The 20,355-nt window shown below is 48.1% G+C and overlaps 5 protein-coding genes across 5 annotated transcripts; 3 read left to right on the forward strand and 2 right to left on the reverse strand.

The window, feature by feature from the left end:
- Positions 1 to 3,194: 3,194 nt before the first annotated feature.
- Positions 3,195 to 3,845, reverse strand: LACBIDRAFT_244568 (uncharacterized protein; the record flags this gene model as incomplete). The annotated part of the gene is made up of 2 exons (XM_001874958.1): positions 3,195 to 3,294; positions 3,316 to 3,845. The coding sequence occupies 2 exons, from the start codon at positions 3,843 to 3,845 to the stop codon at positions 3,195 to 3,197; spliced, it is 630 nt and encodes a 209-aa protein (XP_001874993.1).
- Positions 3,846 to 4,788: 943 nt separating this feature from the next.
- LACBIDRAFT_321498 (uncharacterized protein) lies at positions 4,789 to 7,397 on the forward strand (the record flags this gene model as incomplete). The annotated part of the gene is made up of 8 exons (XM_001874393.1): positions 4,789 to 4,844; positions 4,901 to 4,967; positions 5,079 to 5,208; positions 5,273 to 5,319; positions 5,348 to 5,841; positions 6,046 to 7,130; positions 7,182 to 7,282; positions 7,377 to 7,397. The coding sequence occupies 8 exons, from the start codon at positions 4,789 to 4,791 to the stop codon at positions 7,395 to 7,397; spliced, it is 2,001 nt and encodes a 666-aa protein (XP_001874428.1).
- Positions 7,398 to 7,469: 72 nt separating this feature from the next.
- On the forward strand, positions 7,470 to 9,418 carry LACBIDRAFT_304985 (uncharacterized protein; the record flags this gene model as incomplete). The annotated part of the gene is made up of 3 exons (XM_001874394.1): positions 7,470 to 7,544; positions 7,605 to 8,691; positions 8,779 to 9,418. The coding sequence occupies 3 exons, from the start codon at positions 7,470 to 7,472 to the stop codon at positions 9,207 to 9,209; spliced, it is 1,593 nt and encodes a 530-aa protein (XP_001874429.1). The 3' UTR covers positions 9,210 to 9,418.
- Positions 9,419 to 14,017: 4,599 nt separating this feature from the next.
- LACBIDRAFT_321501 (uncharacterized protein) lies at positions 14,018 to 15,853 on the reverse strand (the record flags this gene model as incomplete). Its single annotated transcript, XM_001874959.1, has 1 exon — positions 14,018 to 15,853. The coding sequence occupies one exon, from the start codon at positions 15,851 to 15,853 to the stop codon at positions 14,018 to 14,020; it is 1,836 nt and encodes a 611-aa protein (XP_001874994.1).
- A 346-nt stretch (positions 15,854 to 16,199) lies between these two features.
- LACBIDRAFT_321502 (uncharacterized protein) lies at positions 16,200 to 19,353 on the forward strand (the record flags this gene model as incomplete). Its single annotated transcript, XM_001874395.1, has 8 exons — positions 16,200 to 16,290; positions 16,358 to 16,548; positions 16,606 to 16,719; positions 16,918 to 18,361; positions 18,418 to 18,858; positions 18,915 to 18,931; positions 18,998 to 19,125; positions 19,266 to 19,353. The coding sequence occupies 8 exons, from the start codon at positions 16,200 to 16,202 to the stop codon at positions 19,351 to 19,353; spliced, it is 2,514 nt and encodes an 837-aa protein (XP_001874430.1).
- Between the last annotated feature and the right edge of the window lie 1,002 nt (positions 19,354 to 20,355).

A 20,355-nucleotide genomic window follows, 5' to 3' on the forward strand; every position in this document is an offset into this window, starting at 1 on the left:
TCGTCCCATTGGGTATCTACTGAATGCCCTGGACTGTGATCATTGACATAACCCATCCTCACCCGAAGTGAGCAAACTGCGGAGTAACAAGCTTCCCTTTTTCTGATGGCCGAAACACACTTCAAGGGGAAAGTCAAGCCATATAGATCTACCGTTATCGGCCACGAGGTTGGATCTTCAGGGACCTCAAGCGCAGTATGGGTCCCTCATAAGACAGGCGTTGTGCCCTTCCGACCGAAAACTCGGTCTGGGACGGCAATACCAGGGAGTGTGATTTACTAGGCATGCTTCGGGTGGTTGGAATACCTTCATTGGCCACATATATCAGTCACTATGTCACGTACCAAACGTAGTAGCCAGACGTGACAATGACTCGTACTGAACGGGCCAGCCGGTCCTGGCCGGACTTTCCAAAACATCCCTTTACCAACGGACCAGCCGGATGCCTACAAATGGCTTGCGGGCACAGTGTCTCTTGCCGCGGCAGCTACCTACAGCAGCCTTCTGGGTGTCCCGTCGGCATCACACCAATAGTTCCCCAATCTTTACTGGAACAACTGTAATACTGTTACCTGCTTTGATGTTGTACTGTTTGCTTCTATCAGTAGTAGCTAATTGTAAACCTCCGCCCTAAGCTACTTGCTCTACCACACAGCTGCTGGTCAGCAAAGCATGCTGTATATACCCCAACCTGCTTTAATGGTAAATTACCTGCGTCCATAATATTAATCAATGACATCTATTGACATTGAATATGTCAACTCTGGTTAAGCATTTGATTGACTCCAATGGGGTGGTTATTTCAACTCCCGCAGGGCATTTGATTGACTCCGGCGGAGAATTTACAGCTGAGTATGTCAACTACCATGGGCATTTAAATTTGACTATTTTGACTCCATGAAGAATTTGATTGACTTGAGGGGTTATTATGTTTAATTGTAAATGCATTGCCAGAGTTGACATACTCAATTTCAAATGCCCTGGAGGAGTGAACCCAATGCCCCATGGGAGTCAACATATTTGATTTAAAATACCCTGTCAGAGTAAACTACATGTGCCGCGGGGGTCAACATATTTGACTAAATTTCATGACAGAGTGAATAAAATGCCCTGTCGGAGTGCCCTGTGAGAGAACATATTTAATTTTATATGCCCTGACAGCATGCATAAAATGCCCCATTGGAGTGAATTAAATGGCTGCAGGGTCAATAAAATGCCCCATTGGAGTGAATAAACTGCCCTGCAGGAGTTAACATATTTAATTTTAAAAGCCCTGATGGTGTAAATAAAATGCTCCGTCGGGGTGAATTAAATCGCTGCGGGGTCAAATATTTGATTTTAAATTCGCCGATGGGGTCGATAAAATGCCCCGTCGGAGTGAATAAACTGCCCCACGGGAGTTAACATATTTAATTTTAAAAGCCCTGACGGCGTAAATAAAATGCTCCATCGGGGTGAATTAAATCGCCGCGGGGTCAAATATTTGATTTTAAATTCGCCGACGGGGTCAATAAAATGCCCCGTCGGAGTGAATAAACTGCCCCGTGGGAGTTAACATATTTAATTTTAAAAGCCCCGACGGCATAAATAAAATGCTCCGTCGGGGTGAATTAAATCGCCGCAGGGTCAAAATATTTGATTTTAAATTCGCCGACGGGGTCAATAAAATGCTCCATCGGAGTGAATAAACTGCCCTGCAGAAGTTAACATATTTAATTTTAAATGCCTCAATGGAGTGAATTAAATACCCCATGAAAGTCAATCAACTGTCCCCCACCCAATTCAAATTTTATATTCCCCATTGGAGTGTATTGAATGCTTTGCAGGAGTCAACATATTTAATTTTACATGCCCCAACGGAGTCAATGAAATGCACCACCGGAGTTGTGGGGAAGAAAAAATGAGCTGTACTGTTATAGCTTCTCAATACATCTTTCCAGCATACTATAACTGTTGTAAAATAGGTTCAAGTTTACTTTGGAAGAGAATTTTGGCGCATGGTGGAGAAATGAGATTGAATGCGTGAAATATCTCACAACATGATATTGTTGACTTTTCTGTATACTTTGCTACCAAATCTCAACATCTGAGCCTTTATTATACATAGTTAACATATGGCAGAATATATATCCCCTGCTCCGAAGCAGTTTTCTGATGGTTTGGGGGAGCTGGAGCTTGAAAGGGTGAAAATATGACTCTAAACATGAAACCACATTCTTTCTTATTTCCTTTCACTATCTAAATCTTGTTGAAATGCTCCCATACTTTCCCCAAATATAGCCTACATACTTTAGAATCAATTCAGATAGGTGGGGGAAGCAGTTTTGACGGAAGAAAAAAATATATAACTTGATGTATGCAAAATGGCATGTTGTGCAACTGGTTTGTATAAAGATTCATGCACCAAATAGCTCTTTCCGAGGTCTGTTCACAAAAACTTCTTCAATCACTGAGAAAACTATTCCAAATGATTCTATTCCTTTCTGGGATCCCCCCAATGTCTTTGTTTTGTTGGCGCGTTGCATTGCCAATGAGCGCGGCGCAGTGCGTAGTTTCAGATGGTGTGTGAATAATGCGCTCCTTCCATATTAGGTTGCCGCTGGCCCATATTTGGTAAGGCGGGCTGCCAGAGTTGTTCTACTTCTAAAAACTAAATGGTGCACACCTCAACTATCTGACCTCCAATTCAGTGGATCTTTCTTTTGTATTATGAGGATTTGTCATGGCTACTAGCAGGACCTTTCATTGATATTGTGCGTTGATTTCTTGACAATATATTTCTTGTTTCTGCAAATCACATATTCCAAGCCATTGCATGTTTCAGTTCACATGGATGGATAATCTGGGCACCAGCTTAGAAATGCTGTAGTGGATTGACTCCTCTATCTTGAATAAATGCTTTGCCAGAGCTGACATATTGAATTTTGAATGCCCTGTCGGAGTCAATCAAATGCCCCACAGGAGTCAACATTTTGAATTCTCAATTCCCTGTCAGTGTCAATCAAATGCTCTGCCACAGTCAATAAAGTGCTCTGCTAACTTGATGTATTCAAGATCATGCTGCAGATGACCATATCATGGAGGTCATGTTTTCAATTTCAATGTCGAACACCCCAATGGGGCCATTGCCGACAGTGCCTTCTATCTCAACCTCAAACACCCCAACGGTGACATCCTCCGTGGTGCTTTCAATTTTAATGACAAACACCCCGACAGAGACATCCCCGCGGCACCTTCAATTTCAATGTCAAACACCCTGATGGAGACATCCCCCGCGGCACCTTCAATCTCAACCTCAAACACCCTGATGGCAACATCCTCCATGGCGCCTTCAATTTCAATGACAAACACCCCGACGGTGACATCCCCCGCGGCACCTTCAATTTTAATGACAAACACCCCGACGGAGACATCCCCCGCGGCACCTTCAATTTTAATGACAAACACCCCGACGGAGACATCCCCCGCGGCACCTTCAATTTTAATGACAAACACCCCGACGGAGACATCCCCCATGGTACCTTCAATCTCAACCACAAACACCCCGACGGAGACATCCCCCGCAGCACCTTCAATTTTAATGACAAACACCCCAACGGAGACATCCCCCACGGTACCTTCAATTTTAATGACAAACACCCCGACGGAGACATCCCCCGCGGCACCTTCAATTTTAATGACAAACACCCTAACGGAGACATCTCCTGCGGCACCTTCAATTTCAATGTCAAACACCTTGATGGAAACATCCCCCACAGCGCCTTCAATCTCAACCTCAAACACCCCGACAGTGACATCCCCCACAGCACCTTCAATTTCAATGTCAAACACCCTGACAGAAACATCCCCCGCGGTGCCTTCAATCTCAATGTCAAACACCCCAACAGTGACATCCACCGCGGCGCTTTCAATTTCAATGACAAGCACCCTGACGAGACATCCCCCACGGCACCTTCAATCTCAATGTCAAACACCCTGATGGAGACATCCCCAACAGAACCATCAATTCCACTTTGACACCCCAATGGAGCCACAAATGAGTAGACAAGGTGTGAGTAGCTAAATGAAAAGCTTTCATTTCTTAACTACAAGGTGAGTGTTTCCCTGTTAAGACAAAATTCAGTTTTTGGTTGATATGGAGACTATCTTGCAGGAGTTGGATGAGATAAAGATTAAGATACATTATGCTACAGATCTAGATGATGTAAGTAAGGGGAGAGAGGCCCCAGTTAAATTTTTTTGTAGTTCCATCAGAATGGGCTGAGAGCCCGTCGGGACGTGGTCAGAGCCCGTCGGTTGAAAAAGTGGTTCCGCCGCGGGAGCGTAAACCCTGCCAGGGTCAGAAACCGGCTGCTTCGTTGCCAACGGAACAATAGCGATCAAACCGGCCGCCCCGGCTGACCCGTTCACTACGACTGATTGTCACATCTGGCTGTTCCGTTGTTATTGGACCCATGTGACTGAACTAACTACTTGCACACAAATCTCAAACAAATCTATTCACTTTGGTTAAACGGTTTCCCAAAGTTCAACTCATTTCACTTTACTGGCAGTTCAAATCTCGACTTTCTTTTGCAAATTTGAAGAAGCACCTGATGTCTGCCATAATGCTTATCATTCCTCTTCCTTTCTAAGTAGTGCCCACTGGGTGCGGCAATCGATGAACAATGTGTCCTTGCCATTGTCGCAACTTGCCAGCAACACCCATGCTCGAGGAATCCCTTCCAGAAGGTACCTCTGGTACCCATCATATATCTCCAACTAGACAACCTTGTCATCGTTTTCTAAATGGCAGCCACTGTCCTTTTGGAGAGAGATGCAGGTATTCTCACATCAAATGTTCTGTATGTATATTCCGTGATTTCAGGATAGTATATCATCTTATTCGACTTGTCTACAGGAAATGCCACGTCCTCGCCCCAGTCCGACAGGACAACCTAAGAGTGGCCAGACAGGCAACCAAGAAGGTCGGTCTTCGTCTGAAAGGCGAACAACAAGTTTGGAAGATCCATTGTCGACCCCTCAACCTGCGTAGGTTTTTGATGTGTATCTAGGTATTAAACCACGAATACTCATAGTCGCCCTTCAGTGCAGAGCCAAGCAACCCAGAACACGACTCCACCGCTTTGGAGACTACCATACCCACAACTGTCACCATGGTAGCTCTGGCGTCAACCCCATCATCGAAAGATAACACCACTGAGAATGGTACACAGCAACATAAAAAGCCGTGTTTGGCCTGGAGGACTGGTCACTGCTGTTTTGGCCTTAGATGCCGTTACAGTCACCAGGTCGAGGCATGTTGTCATCAGTCACTGGGTAGTTTGTCTCTAACATTATATCACAGGTGGGAAATCCTAATCAACATGACATTGACACCACTCAAAAGCTCGAACACAACATACCTGGCGCGCCGAATGTTATGAATGCAACGATAGTGCCGGACGTGCACTTAAACCAGCGGGGGGAGCAAGGATTTCCTCGGGGAGGAGGACATGGAGGTCTAAGCCGGCGAGGGCATGGAAGAGCTCAGAGAAGGAGAAATCCTGTCAAGGCTAAACAGAAAGCTAGAGAAGAACAAGAGGAAGTTGCACGGAAATTCAGAGCTGAACAAGAGAAAGCTGAACAGAAGGTCAAAGAAGAACAGGAGGAAGCCGCACAAAAAATCAGAGTTGAACAAGCAGAAGCTGAACAGAGAGCCAAAGAAGAAGAACAGGAAGCTGCACTGAAAGCGAGAGAAGAGCAGGAGGAAGCTGCACGAAAAGCGAAAGAAGAGCGAAAGGAAGTTGCACAAAAAGCAAAAGAAGAGCGAATGGAAGCTGCACAAAAAGCAAAAGAAGAGTGAATGGAAGCTGCACGGAAAGCGAAAGAAGAGCGAATGGAAGCTGCACGAAAAGTGAAAGAAGAGCGAGATCAGCTAGCTGCGCAAAAAGCGAGGGAACAGTGAGAGGAAGCCAAACGGCGAAAAGCTCGGCAAGCCCAGCTAGCAGAGCGTCGAGCACAAGAAGCTCGGGTAACTGTGCAGCAAGTGGTTTTAGGCTCCAGCTTGGTGACATGCGGTGCAGGCATCGACATTCGTGGTGTTATAGGCAGTTTTGACCTTTGTCGAATTCTTGTGAAGCGCCTCCTGAGAAACGCCAAGCCAGATGAGGTAGTGGGGATTTTCTCCCAACAGGGCATGGATCCAAAAGACTTTTTTCTGCTTGAAATGAAGCCCAATGGTGGGCATACAGAGGCGACGGTTCTGGCAAGGGCAGAGCAAGGTGAAGTCATCACGCTTGCATTGGACGGCATCAAATTTCGAGATGAGCGTCTACGATTTGAAGTCAGCGTAAATGCATCCTTGGATTCTATGGGCTCATCAGGCGACAACTGCAAAACTCTGACCATCACCTGGAAAGTTCCAACCACATCAATAATTGCCACATACACGTCGATTGGTCTAGCAAGAGTCATGGCCAAGGCGCTTGATGGGCAAATTTGTAACAGGTGCAAAGTGAGAGCAGTCATGGATCAGCCAAGTCGAGGTTTGCGCCACAACCTGGCAGCTTCAATCGAACTCATGAACTTGCTCCCAAATGTCCCATTAGCTGATGTTGAGAAATTCTCTGGAACATGCACCCTCCAGGTTGTCTCTTCACTGACATATGATCCTCAAGAATTCACCGCATTTCTGCGCAATTACCTCGAGAATTGCCCCGGCGTCGTTTCTCAGTCATTCATCAGCATGCCCAGCCTGAGCAACAAAAGGGATGACACCCTCCGCGTAAAGGTTTGGTTTCATACCTGGGAGGCAGCAAAATCTGTCTCAGATACACTGGACAAGACCAAGCTCCGCCATGATTACCCTTTTCTTGAAACTTTACTCCCCAAAGCGCTTCAGTACGTCATCAACATTCCATGCATGCAATACGATTCTCAGAGCAAGCTATGGAACTCGCTCATGGAAGGGAGAGAAAATGGCAAGGCTGGTCTTCACAAAAAGTCGGGGAGTTGGAAAGTCCCGATTGTCCGGCCGACTGTCCCTTTGTCCGGCCGACCCTTCGTTCGTCCATTTGGCGCTCCGTTGTGTTTGAACACGACTCTCTGCTGTTTTGATCACCTACACACCTACGTTTTTCATGGTTTCGGTGAGTACACGATATCCTTACTCTGATAGTTGTGCTTCACAATGGGTATAGATATGTGTTTCAACCACTGTGACGGCAGCCGTGGTCAACTCCACCATTTCTGTCAAGCGCTCACGGTGCAAGCCGCTGCTAGGTCGTTCCTTACCATGCCTGTGAGCTTATCCCCCTTTTTTCCCTCTTTCCCTCACGCTCATCCACATACCAAAGCTATAGCCCATAACCCACAAAACGCATACCTCCTTGCAGTCTCAAAGCCACCCCTCGTAGTGCTCCTCAGTAACCTGATCACCTACCTGGGTTGCCTCAGGAGTGGTAGGTGTGAATGAAGTCCTGGTAGACATGTCATCTTGTGCTATTGTCAAGGCGGATGGGAGCGGAGGCGTTAGTGTGGCTGTTGTTGGTGGGTTGCCTCAGGTATTCATCGCCTAATGTGACTGAAATATGGTGGCTGACGTCTGACGATGATACGCATAGGTTTTGATACCTGCTTCGGAGCTGGCTAAGAATGGCGCTGTTTGTCCCTCCATGGTGACGGGGTCCAGTTCTGGCGGGGGAAAGAAGGGTTTGTGTGATTTCGATTCGGAGTGGCTTGGGTTTTGGAGGCACAGGAGATGGGTGGGTCGTGCGCATGCCTGCGCGTGCTGGGTGTGGTTCTGTTGGGATTGTTGGCTCAGGGCTGGTATGGATTTAGAGGGAGTATTTATTGGACTCCTTACTTACTTACTTGGCTTGGAGTTGGTACTAAATTATCACTTAATCGTGCTTACTGCACGGATGAACCGTTGGCTTTCGGTTCTGTACATTAATGCTGCCGGATATGCCGGACAGTCGGACAATGGGTCGGACGGTCGGACTTTTCGGAGTTTCCATTACCCAGATGTCCTCAGTCTTCACATCCAAAATTGCCCAGATGGTCATGTGGTTATCATGGTTACAGGGGATGATAAAAAAGCAGTGGGTGCTCTCAAAGTCAGAGTCGAAAGTCTCGTTGGCAGGGAGCGTCTTGACGCAAGCTATTGGCACCACTCTTTTTTCACGGCCGCTGGACAACGGTTCCTGCATCAGGTCCATAAAACGTGTGGGGCCTATGTTCGAACAGATACGAAGATACAGGCTCTGAGAGTTTACGGCAATACCAAAATGGTGGACAAAGCCAAGGAGTTGATCAAGGAAGAAGTTGAAAGACTCTCGCTTCTGGAGTGGGTTATTCCCCTCAAACGACAATCCGTTGGATACTTCGTGAGACAAGGATTAGCTGCCTTGAAGGAAGTCCTCGGAGAGGACAATGTTTCCCTTGATCTAGCTTCCATGCCCTGCAGACTGACAATCAAGGGTGGAGATGAAGCTCGTCACCACTTGAGCAGGCTTTTGGATGAATCACTCACAAACTTCAGCCTGGAGCAAAATCATGCAGCGGATGGGGACGACATCTGCCTCATCTGTTATGACACGGTTCCACACCCTGAAAGCCTTGGTTGTGGACACACATATTGCACTGCGTGTCTTCGGCACTATCTGACCTTGGCGCAAGACACAAAGAAATTCCCACTCGTTTGTATGGGCAATGAGGCCACCTGCGACACACCAATATCAATTCCCATCATTAAGAAGTTCCTCACTGAACAATGATTCAACTGCCTCATCGAAGTCGCCTTCCTTTCATATCTCGACAAACATCCACAAGAGCTGAAGTACTGCACAACTCCGGATTGTAGTCAGATCTATCAAAGTAATTCAACCAAAGCAGTCCTCCAGTGTCCTTCTTGCTTATCAACGATCTGTCCTTCGTGCCATGAGGAAGCTCACGAGGGTATAACATGTGATGAAAGAAAGTTTTACAGTAGCCCGGCTGAACAAGAAAGGTTGACCAACGAGTGGGCTGCTATGAATGGTGTCAAGAAATGCCCAACCTGCGGTGTCTGGTTAGAGAAGACGGAAGGATGCAACCATATGTCGTGTAAATGTGGCGCTCACATTTGCTGGAGGTGTATGGGTGTCTTCACTGCAGAAACAATCTACGCCCACATGGAGACAGAACACGGAGGAATATACGACGTTGCTCCACAGTGGATAAATTAGCCGGAACCAAACAATGTTCACGCACCTGTCGCTGACAACCAATTTCTTGAGGCACAAAGAGCGGAATTCCAACTTCTGGAACTTCAGCGTCAAGCGGCGGCACTGAGACGGGCGAGGGAAGAGGAACGGGAGGGTGGAGGTTGGGGTTGTACTATCATGTAGTGTAACGGATTTGCCAAGATAACGGAAGGAGCCCAATTCATGAGTCTGACGGAAGCCCAGTCAGAGTGACAGCATCAAAGCCATCGCTGACATCCTAGCGAGACCCAAGTTGCCTGGCCTGTACTCTCCGCTTTTATTGATCCTATGGCTGGGCTGCTGACAGCGGAGGCTGACGCTTTGGACAATGATGTCGAGAACAACTAAGGAAGTCCGCCGGGAGCGATGGTATTGATAGATTTAAACTTGGGAGCAGCAATAGCCTTTGAGGGATCCTTGAGCGCTCCTGCACCCATGGAATTGTGGTGCCATCTGGCTGGGTAGCGTTGAAAGGGGCAACGGAGGCACTTTCGGGAGAAGCGATGGTGAGGCAAGTGGTCCATGTCTTGTTACTGGCCACGGATGAGGCTAACTGGTAGGAGTAAATGCCGGAGTATGGTGTCACCTAGTGGGATATCTAGTTAGTTGTTTCATTCAGCATCACATCAGTATCAACAACTCACATCTGGGCAAGTATAATTGAATTGGCCATCAGTAGCTCCGTCTTGGTTATTAGCAATGGCTGAAGACGGATGTCAGCCAGTGTCGGATGTGTTGAATTTGAAGGGGATGAGTCTTACTGTCAAGGAAAACTCGATGGGCATTTTCTTTTATCCTTCCATTTAATCAAGCACAACTGCCCTGCATTGAACTTAACATATGGGCCTGGTGAGTCTTAGGAGGGTGACAACTGCGCCAACGAAACTTGGAGGTGTTGGCTCGGACGAACGCCAGCAACAAAATTAGTGGGTATCGTCAAAATGGCGAACATCCCTTCGCTGGAGTTAGACCTTGGCAAGACCTGGCAAATCACAATCCCTGGATAATGGTCGCTAACTGCAAGCTGAGCCTGAGAGGCTAATAATGTTTTTATACAACTCACGTCGGAACTCTTTGGACGAAAGCCAATTTCTTCCGTGAAGTATGGAGGTGACAAAGAAGAGGGGCGACAGTTGGTGGCTGGTCGTGACGCTAGTATATTTGCTGGACATTGTTATCAGGGCTTTCCAACTCAAACCCTGCATTCACTACTAGCGTGATCAACTTGAAGAGACTTCAAGAACCTCGCAATGTGTACGACTTCTCTTCTTGGTTCCGCACGACGCGGCAATTATCTCGTTGAACGGAAAACGACTGATGTCCTGGATGATAAAGTACGCCCACTCCAACTATGTTGGACTTTCCTATTTTAGCTTACAACCGGTATCTACCGGTTACAACCATTCCAATCGCCGGTGGCCGTCTCAACCGCTTGAAATGGAAGAGTGTTTGGTTCAAATCGGGTTGGAACCAGGGTTGAGGCCGGATTCAACCGGGCTCCCCATACTAATATAGCCATCAATAAATTTACTGATCGACCGATGAAATGTTTATAAAGAAAAGTGCATCAGTCAAGGATTGAACCAAAAACCTCGGGCTCGTGGCCTACGTGCGCAAAGACTACAAATTTGTAGTGCAACATAACCATTCGACTACAGGACCTATTAGAAAACTCCCAAGGCCGCTCATATATCCAATCTCTCACCCAAACTAAAACATGAAAATCTTCCAGTGCTGTAACATAGGGGAGGTTTTTTCCTGTAATTAATGAATAGTATGTGGGGCTCTTTCCAATAGAATACAAATTTTTATGAAATCTACTGTGCTTCGTTTAAGCCATTGGAACGTCGTTGCATTGTGATTGCAACCAAGTGTCAACAAAGGCAAGTAATTACAACTGGTTCAAACTCCGACATAATCATGATTGAAACTCCGGCCGGTTGCAACCAGCAAAAAAAAAGTCCGACATACATATCATGCATCATGCCCTGCCAACACAAAAGCAGCTAATTCTCGATCTTTGTTCCCCCAGGACTGGAACGTCGGCGACGAGAAGGATGCGACTGTGGGTTTGCACTGGCATAAATGTTGAGAGAGTAGCCTCAACTTGAAGGACATAAAAGAAAGCAAAACCTTAGAAGCAGACGCGACTGGCTGCCTCTGCTTGAATCAAGTCCGGCACCGCGACATCGGCCCCGCACTAACACAATACCCACAATTGGTTTCATCAACTGAACTCTTCAGGGGCTTATAGGCATACGGCACTGCATAGTGGAAGGTGAGTTTGAAGTTGACACAATTTTGGTTGGATTCCAATGAATCATGCTTGTTCTCCAGATTTACACCCTTGTAGAGGGCAGAATGGAACTCAAGGCGTGTCTGCCTCAGATGTACTTCTTTCGAAGCCATCATCTTGATGGGTGACGCATTTTGACTCGGAAATGGGATACGTATACGCAAGTCTCGATGGACTATTGCCTGCAAACTAGCCATGGCAGCCACCCTCCATTGGCTTCCTTCAACCTACGAAAGCTTCCCTAACCACCTCTTTTTTCCCACTGCCATCATATTTGGAATCGTCGTGCTGATCCACTATTTCAGCGAGACTCGTAAAGTGCGTTCACTGAAGCATTCACATTTCAGTGGTGGGTTGACCGTCCATTGTAGCTGAGGTATATCCCTACCTTGGGATTTGACTAGCCAATTCTATCCTATCTCGACACACTTTGCTACTTTTCCAATGGAAAGACCTATGTTGACGAGACCGTTGCCAAAGTACGTCGCAAAACTCAAAACTGTTCTGACACTGACGAAATATGATAGTTGCCCAATCAAGTCGTCAAAATACCAGACTCTTTACATTGGAAGGTTGTACTGTCTGGGTCTAATGCAATTGAAGAGCTGTGTTCAGCCCCTGAGGATGCGCTGTCATTCTCTGATGCTCAAGATGAGGTATCTTACTCCTTATTCCAGGGTAAATGTACTTTTGCTAAGATCTGGCTGTTGATAGTTTTTTCAAACGGTTTACACACTCGGCCCCGGCTTCAGCGAAGCACCACACCACGTATCTGTTGTCCGGTCACAACTCACTAGGGCCTTTCCAAAACATGTTTTACGGCTTTAGAAACGATGACGAAGGTTGTATGCCGAGCAAGCAACCGCGTCTTCGTCGGTCTTCCTTTGTGTCAGTCAGCCCTCATTGTCATCGTCATGGATTCCTCTTTTCGAACGTTGTTCACAGGTCGCAACTCAGACTACCTCAAGCTCAGTGTCCAATTCACTACCGAACTTCTCGCTATGACCACCTTCCTTCGGTTGGTACCACCATTCCTAAGGCCGTGAGTCTTCCTCGGAGTTTTCTTATTACAAATTGTGAAACCCAAATGTCGGCAATAGGGTTGTCAACCGCTTGTTTCCAAGGCTTCCGGGCCGTTTCTGGCAAGGGGTGAAACACCTCAAACCCATTGTTGACGCTCGCAGGGAGGAACAGGAAAAAGTTGGAGATGGGTATGAAAAGCCGGTCAGTTTTCTTACTTCCTTCAACCTCGACCCCATTGCTCAACTACTGTTAGCTTGACTTTCTATCATGGCTTGTGGATGAAGCGAAAGACGAAGAGCAAACTATAGAAAGTCTCACGAGACGCGTCCTAGTCGTGAACTTCGCGGCTATTCACTCATCTTCAAATGTGAGTTATTCCATGTCGACGCCCCTTCAGTCACTCAACTCACCGCGTGTTGGGGGTTACACAGTCGTTTGTGCATGCTCTATTCTATCTAGCTGCTTTACCCAAATATATTGCACTCCTTCATGCAGAAGTTGAGGAGGTCATCGAACGAGAAGGCTGGAGCAAAGAAGGTTTAGATCAGATGCACAAGGTCGACAGTTTCATCAAGGAATCACAGCGAATGAATCCTATCGGAAATCATCAGTGTTGCTCCATCTCGCGGACAGCTTACGTTGACGACTACCATTTCAACAGTCTTGATGGGGCGAGTTGCTAGGAAGGATTACACATTCGCAGACGGTACCTTCATACCTAAAGGAACCACAGTCTGCGTCAATTGTACGCCAGCTCACAACGATCCGGAAAAGTACGACAATCCTGATCAGTTTGACGGCTTTCGTTTTGCGAAAATGAGGCTGCTGCAGGATGGTAGCTCTAGGAAATACGACATTGTCACCACTTCCCCAGAGTTCTTGCTGTTCGGACGCCATGCTTGTCCCGGACGCTTCTTTGCTGCTGACGAGCTCAAGATGATCATGCTTGCGCACATTGTTCTCAATTACGACGTAAAGATGGAGAATGTGGGCGTGCAGCCTCCTGATCTGTGGTTTGCATCGGCCTGTATACCCAATCGGAAGGCGAAGGTAATGTTTCGCAGACATTCAAGGTAGGAAGAGATGCTATGTAGGGCTAGTGTATATTGTAATCATCTAATTATCATCATTCCGTCCAATGGAAAGCATTTGTCACTATCCCGGGTCTGGCCCCATATGACGAAACAAGTCGCGAGGTCAAGAGCATCCATAAGAACGAATACTGTGTCTCAAGCTTCAAGTCCTGGGCCTTGTGCTCTGGTTGGTAGTCGAATGAAGCGATGTGTTACATAGCTGTGGGAAGGAATCACTCATTAAGTAAAGTATGGCGTTTCATACAAAGGTCGCGCTATGATTTGAATAAAATAACTGTGCGAATGAAAGAATAAAGATTGATTGGACGGAGGTACTTAGCAGAGAACAGCATGATCTATTAAATGGAAGAAAATAAAGAAAAAGAGAGTATACAAACCTAGTCGAGGAGGCGGATGCCGGGGAAGACCCCCTTGATGCGCTTCTCGAGCTCACAGTATGCGGTAGCAAAGGAAACATCAGTAGAGTCGGTGGCGCCGCTGCGGCCCCCACCAGCAGTTAGCAAGCCGACAACACGGCCACTCCGCTCAACAATGACAGAACCCGAGTCACCCTCACCAGAAAAGCCGGCACTGCCCAAAGGATCACCGCCATAGGGGACGACGGTGAGGTCGCGGGATGTGAACTGAAGATCGGTATCCTTGCAAGAGTAGCGCACAAGGGACTTCAAGCTGCTCACATAACCAACGGTGGTGTCTGTAGACCTCCCGTTCTTGATGACGGCCATTGCGGGTTCGCCCATCTCATTGAGCTGCTTAGGGTAGCGAATCTCATCCATGGGAACAACGCCGCTGATGTGGAGGAGGCCCCACTCTGGGTATTCATAGCCCTGATGGTCGTTGGGGTGGGGAAACATCAGGTCCAGGAATGTTTGCTCCTCAAGTTTGTCCTCTGTGCGCATACCAACAAACATGGTGTTACCAATGAAATTAGCACCGAATGTGTCCTTCCTGATTGCAATGAGAGCCCAGTCCAAAGTGAATGCATCAGGTCCGTTGGAGGAGGTCCCAATGGGGTCAGCGAACACCACCCGTCCGATGCAGTGATTACTGGGGATGGGCATCTTCAGCGTGACCCAGCTGTATAGCTTATGGAGTTTCCTGATGGACTGCTTGCAAATTGTCTCTTGCCTCTGGGCAGTTCTGATAGCAGTGCGGATTCTCCCATCCGCATCGGCCTCGCCGTTGTCTAGACGAGTCTGCAGCGAAGGGATGCTCATCTGTCCTGCTGGAATGCTATTCTTGAAGTTTCTGACCTCGCATTGGATGTCCGTAATTGCACGGGCGTAGGCGTCATCCCCAAGCACGATTATTTCCTCCCAGCACCTTTTGGCTGCCTTCAATGACACGCCCTTGTTATCTGAAAATGTTGAGGGGGGACACGCAACATGGGCGGCGGTTAAGGCCAGGAGTTCAGTGCCATCACCGCGCGTAAGGAACAGGCCGAGCGTGCCCTCACATTTGGGCTGCTTGAGGGGCGCCACGGGGATGCCGAGGGTAGACACGAATGGGTGATGAAACTTAGTGAGATTGCCGTGAAGCACGGGGTCGAGAGCTGGGAGATTGAGACCGGAGAGGAATGTCTCAAATTCCCAGATAGCGACGTCGACATCGTCGAAGCCAACCTCGACGAGGATCAGTCTGACGGACTCGGCAACAGTCTTTGCATCCTTAAACGCCACCTTTGTGGGCTCAACACCGATCACCACGACCAAGGGGCAAAAGGGCTCTCCGTCTCCTACTGTGGCAAATGCCAGTGGCATGACGGCAGTAAATGGCAGCTTATCCTCTTGAAGGCATGTCTCTATGCGTGTGAGGATGTCGTCCCACACAGGCGTGATTGGGTGAGCGTTGACGGGGCGCAACTCATGCGGCAAGGGGCGGCCATAGGGTACTTGGCCTTTAGGCCAGGCTGGGCCAGTTTTGAAGATGAAGCCTCGGCCGCTGCGCAAGCCGTAGGTGTCGGAATAAGCGTTGGGGTAGTTGTCGGTGAGGCGGGTTCGGTCGACTTTGTCAGACTTGGAGGAGACAAAGGTGTCCGATTCAAGGAAGTCGGTCAGGGAAATGGGTGAATCAAGCTTGGTATAAACATCAAAAACGGGGTCGCCAAGCTCAAGGAACGATTGGGGGACGCCATCGATGATCAAGGGAGGGTCTAAGAAGGGACGGTCAGTGACGACGGCAGATAAACCTGGGGGCTCACTTGTAAGTTCCATGGTTGTAAGTACGAGTGAAAAGAGTTTATCACTGTTGCTGCGCTAGGTTTTGGAGCTTTTCCCACAGTGCTTCGTCACCCGCCCTCGAGAAAGAAGAGATCTAGAGAGGTGTTGGCAAGGTGTTGGATATGTGTAACGTGCAGACCATTTTCTTGCACTCTGCCTCAGCGAAGCTGGTCATTACCGCTACTTATATGCCCATGGACAAATCAGAAAACATCATGTGATTTTGTTCATACTTAGGGTCGTATTGCATGTACATAACCACTGACGTCATTGAATTTGTTGGTTAGTACTATGACTTTTTCTTCTTTAATTCCAACCCTCTTTCATTCTGTCCTCTACGATGGACCGCCTTTCCGCCAACGACCTCGACAATCAAGGGGACAGCGTCCACACCGCTGTAGGCGATATGCGAAAGAATCAATGCTCTGAAGGTGATCTCTATGTTCGTTGTCAATGCCCTTACACTGACCGAAAGTACCTCCTCTTCACTCCCTGTAGCCTCCTCCTCATCTCCTCCTGCTGGTACCTTGTCCTCCATCCCGCCACCTCAACCCCCCCCGACGCTCAACTCCCAGCCTCAAACCAGCCCCAGTTCCCCCAGGTTCTTTGCCCGCATGTCACAGTTCCCTCTCGTTGGCTCTGCGCTACGTGTTTACGAGCAGGGAAAAGCATCATCTCGTGTTGTCAAGGTACATTCACATCCATTCTCCTCTAAACATTCCTTTGGAGTCTAATTTTGCTGGCAGTTTGGTGCGGAGACGTTAGAGGCTACCGTGAAAGCGGTATCCATGCCAGTCCTCAACCGCCTTCCTGTAAACCTCAATCAACTGGACGAGATTGCCTGCAGGCAATTAAACCGCGTAAGTTCGTTGAACATTTTTTTTATTTCCGCATTTTGGTCAACACATAATGTGGAATGCTCAAGACGTTTCTTCAATCTGCCAATTTTCAACCGCAAGTTTATGTATCAGACCCGAGACCGAAATGGCTCTCATCACTTTTCTTAACTTATCCTTTGACCTGCTGTCATTTTACATCACTAATCTCATTGCAATTAGTTGGACATGTACCAAGGGCCTTCTACCGAGGAACCCCCTCCTTCATCGCACATGCCTGTTCCAGCCAAATCATCCACGTTGGAAGGGGAAAGAGGGCGACTCACGCTGCAAACGAAGTCTCTGGATGAGTCACCTGTTAAAAGCTGGTTAGAACGTAAGTCCCCTGGTTCATCCGCCTCCGTCGCTAATTTTCCCTTCCTAAACCCTCCCTTGATCATCAATGACGTTCCCCAATCGTTGCCTGACCTTGGCAACCGCACTTTCAAAGTTTCTTGCGAGGAGCTTGATTCGCCCATCTCCCCGACCGACACCCTTGCCTCGCCAACCGAGTCCGGCTACGATACATTCGACCAAACCCCCCTCACAAAAAACTACCCCGACGCCTGTACGGACACGTACAGCTTGCGCAGCGGCCGCGGCTTTCTCTTCAAAACTGGCCCACCTTGGATAAAGAACGAGGAGCCCAATGGCCCACCCTGGCGGTGCGAGTTGCGCCCCGTCAACGGTCACCTGATCGCACCCATCTGGGAAGACGTTTTGACCCGCATACACCAACACCTCCAACTACATTCCACTACCGTCCCATTCACCACAGTGATGCCCCTAGCATTTGCTAATTTAGGAGAGGCAAAGCCTTTCTGTCCGCTGGTGGTAGTGATAGGTGTCGAGCCTTCAAAAGTGGCCTTCGAGGATGCAAAGGCCGAAGCAGAATCTGTAAAAGTCATTCTTGCAGAGGCTGATTTCGACGTCGAAGTTGCTATATGGGAATTCGAGAGCTTCCTCTTCGGCGCCCATCTCCCGGCTCTTGACCCCGTGCTCCACAAAACACTGTCTAAAGTCTACCTCCCGTTTACATCCACCCTCGGCATCCCAGTGGCGCCTCTCAAGCAAGCCACGTGTGAGGGCTCGCTCGGCCTATTTCTTATGCACGGTGAAGACTTGTTAGCTCTGACCGCCGCCCACGTTGCACATCCCCCTCCGAAGTTTACTGATAACAGGCGTTTGTCAGTAATATCAGCTGAAAAGCACCACGAGGACATCATTCTGCTCGGGACTGACTCCTACAACCGTGCGGTCTTGGACATTCGAGAGAAGTTCCTGATCCTTAGACAGACTATCCAAGCTGAACAGAACAAGATACATTCACTGCAGGCTAAACTGGATAACGGCGAGGCTGATGAGGATGAGACAATTAGAGGTGATATCAGAGCTTCTGAGGAGAATATCAAAAATTGGGAGGAGTCCATGATGCGGCTCGACCAGCTTGCTAATCGTGCCGCAACTATGTTTGCGCCCAGGAGTCGCTGCATCGGACGGGTGGTGTATGCCGATTCCATCAAGGCCTCTTCTAACGGGCCTGATGCATGCACGTGGGACTGGGCTGTCATTGGCCTTCGGAAGGATGCATTCGGCGCTGATTTCAAGGGTAATACTATGTTTATTGGTGTGTCTCCTACTTCACTTGACAAACACATGTACCCTGACACTTGATTTATACAGGAGACAAACTCGATGAAAAAACCTTCTTGAAGACAATGTTCCCGGACCCCAGCGACCGGAGGGACTATGGATACCCACCGCACGGCCTCCTCCGCATCAAGGGAGTTGTTCCCCTGGATGAGATTCGCTCCCCCACACAGCTCAACGCGATGGGCGAACCCGCGATGGCGGTCATCAAGACCGGGAGGTCGACGGGCACCACTGTTGGATGGATAAGCGGCTTGAGGTCCCTGGTTCGCTATTACCAGCACATTGACACCCACTTTACAACACGCGAGCTCACAATCGTTCCTCATAACAAACGTCCTTTGCTGGGCCCCTTTTCCAGTGACGGCGACTCTGGATCAATTATCGTTGAGCGGGGTGGCCGCATTGTCGGCCTGCTTACTGGCGGCGGCGGTGTCACTGACTCCACCGACGTTACATACGCCACCCCCTATTGTGAGTTGGAAAAGCGCATTAAGGAGGTCCTCCCCGGCACCCGTCTTCTGGATTAGGTTTGTGTACCTTCCTAGTGTGTCACTGGCTTGTCTGTTGTCACCCCTTAGTACTATTGCCTTGTCTTCCCCTTCCCTCCTAGCTGGTCCTCATGTTCGTCTACCCTTTCTGTTTTTCTTTACATCTTCTTGTGATTCATCTCGTCATTGTCAACTTCGACGGTGATATCGCCGATTCCCCCAAGTTCGTCTCGCCAACTTCTATGCCTTTGTTTGTGTAGGCTGACCATGTCTTTCTTCGGTAATCATTCTGTGCAGGCACCCCTCGGTTCTTGCTCGGTTCTAGCCTGTCCCCATGATCCGATACAGACTCTCTACCCTCTTTTTTCTTGTCTCACCTTGTATGATTAGCTCCTCGTCCCCCACCTTCTCTTCCATCAACTCCACCGTTCTTTTTGTCGCTCTTTCTATGCCCCTCATTCTTTATAAGCTAGGATAAAGATTAGGAATGTCTGAGGTGCCATTCTTTGAATATTACGTAGTGTCCCCCATTTTGCAATAATCATAGACTCAAGGACCAAGATTTGAGGCCGATATGCATGATACATAGATATAATTTTGTAGAGGTACAGCAAGGGGGTGTCGGGATCATAATCCCGGACCGGGGGCCGGTTGGTTGGTTGGGCCGTCAGGCTGTTAAAAAAAAATTGGAAGCTCAAAAATTTTGGCCCAAAATCATTATAGACGGCCTTCCTGATGGATAAAGTATACATAATAGATACTAGAAAGCCTCAAGGTGTGCTAAATGCCTCAGGATGCGCCAAAAACACCAATGGGACTGCTTACATAAGGCAATAATAACATGCATTGATAATTTTCGTTAGTGTGGCAACCGTCAAAGACCTTTGATTATGATTTGTTAGCATATTCCGGGGCACGCAAACTCACCATGAGATTCCACAGAACAGGACACTCATGCCGTGACTCATTCTGACACCAACGAGGTTCATAGGCCACCTATTTCAAGCTCGGAAATTGTCAACAAGGAAACATGAGGTCAGTGTGAAAGATGAAAATGTAAGGTTGTTGACATTGGAGGATTAGAGGATTGTTTTTGTGGATCCCGAGCAGAGCTAACCGCCAACAATGTGATCCAGTGGGATGTGAAACTGTGTGGATAAGTAAACCTACTTTCTGTTAGGGTTTCAACATGAAACTTATTTACATCTTCACGTCAAACCATTCTAATATCATCTCATTTGTGTTTGCCATGCACAGGTGCCCATGCATTGGGTCTGCAATGCATTTTCAACGTCGAAAGGAGAACCAGGAGCACGGCGGTGACGTCATATTTCCTAAAGTAGACATGTGCCTGATTACGTTGGGTGGTTGGTTCAGCCCAGCGCTCACTACCAAAAAAATCGACCCTAGGTCTTTTTTTTTAATCCCGACACCCCCTTGAGGTACAGGTTGAAAAGAGCTACTCGCCAAGTCCCCTTCA

Source organism: Laccaria bicolor, genomic scaffold (genome assembly GCF_000143565.1).
Source record: "Laccaria bicolor S238N-H82 LACBIscaffold_2 genomic scaffold, whole genome shotgun sequence".
In the NCBI taxonomy this organism is placed as follows: Eukaryota; Fungi; Basidiomycota; class Agaricomycetes; order Agaricales; family Hydnangiaceae; genus Laccaria; species Laccaria bicolor.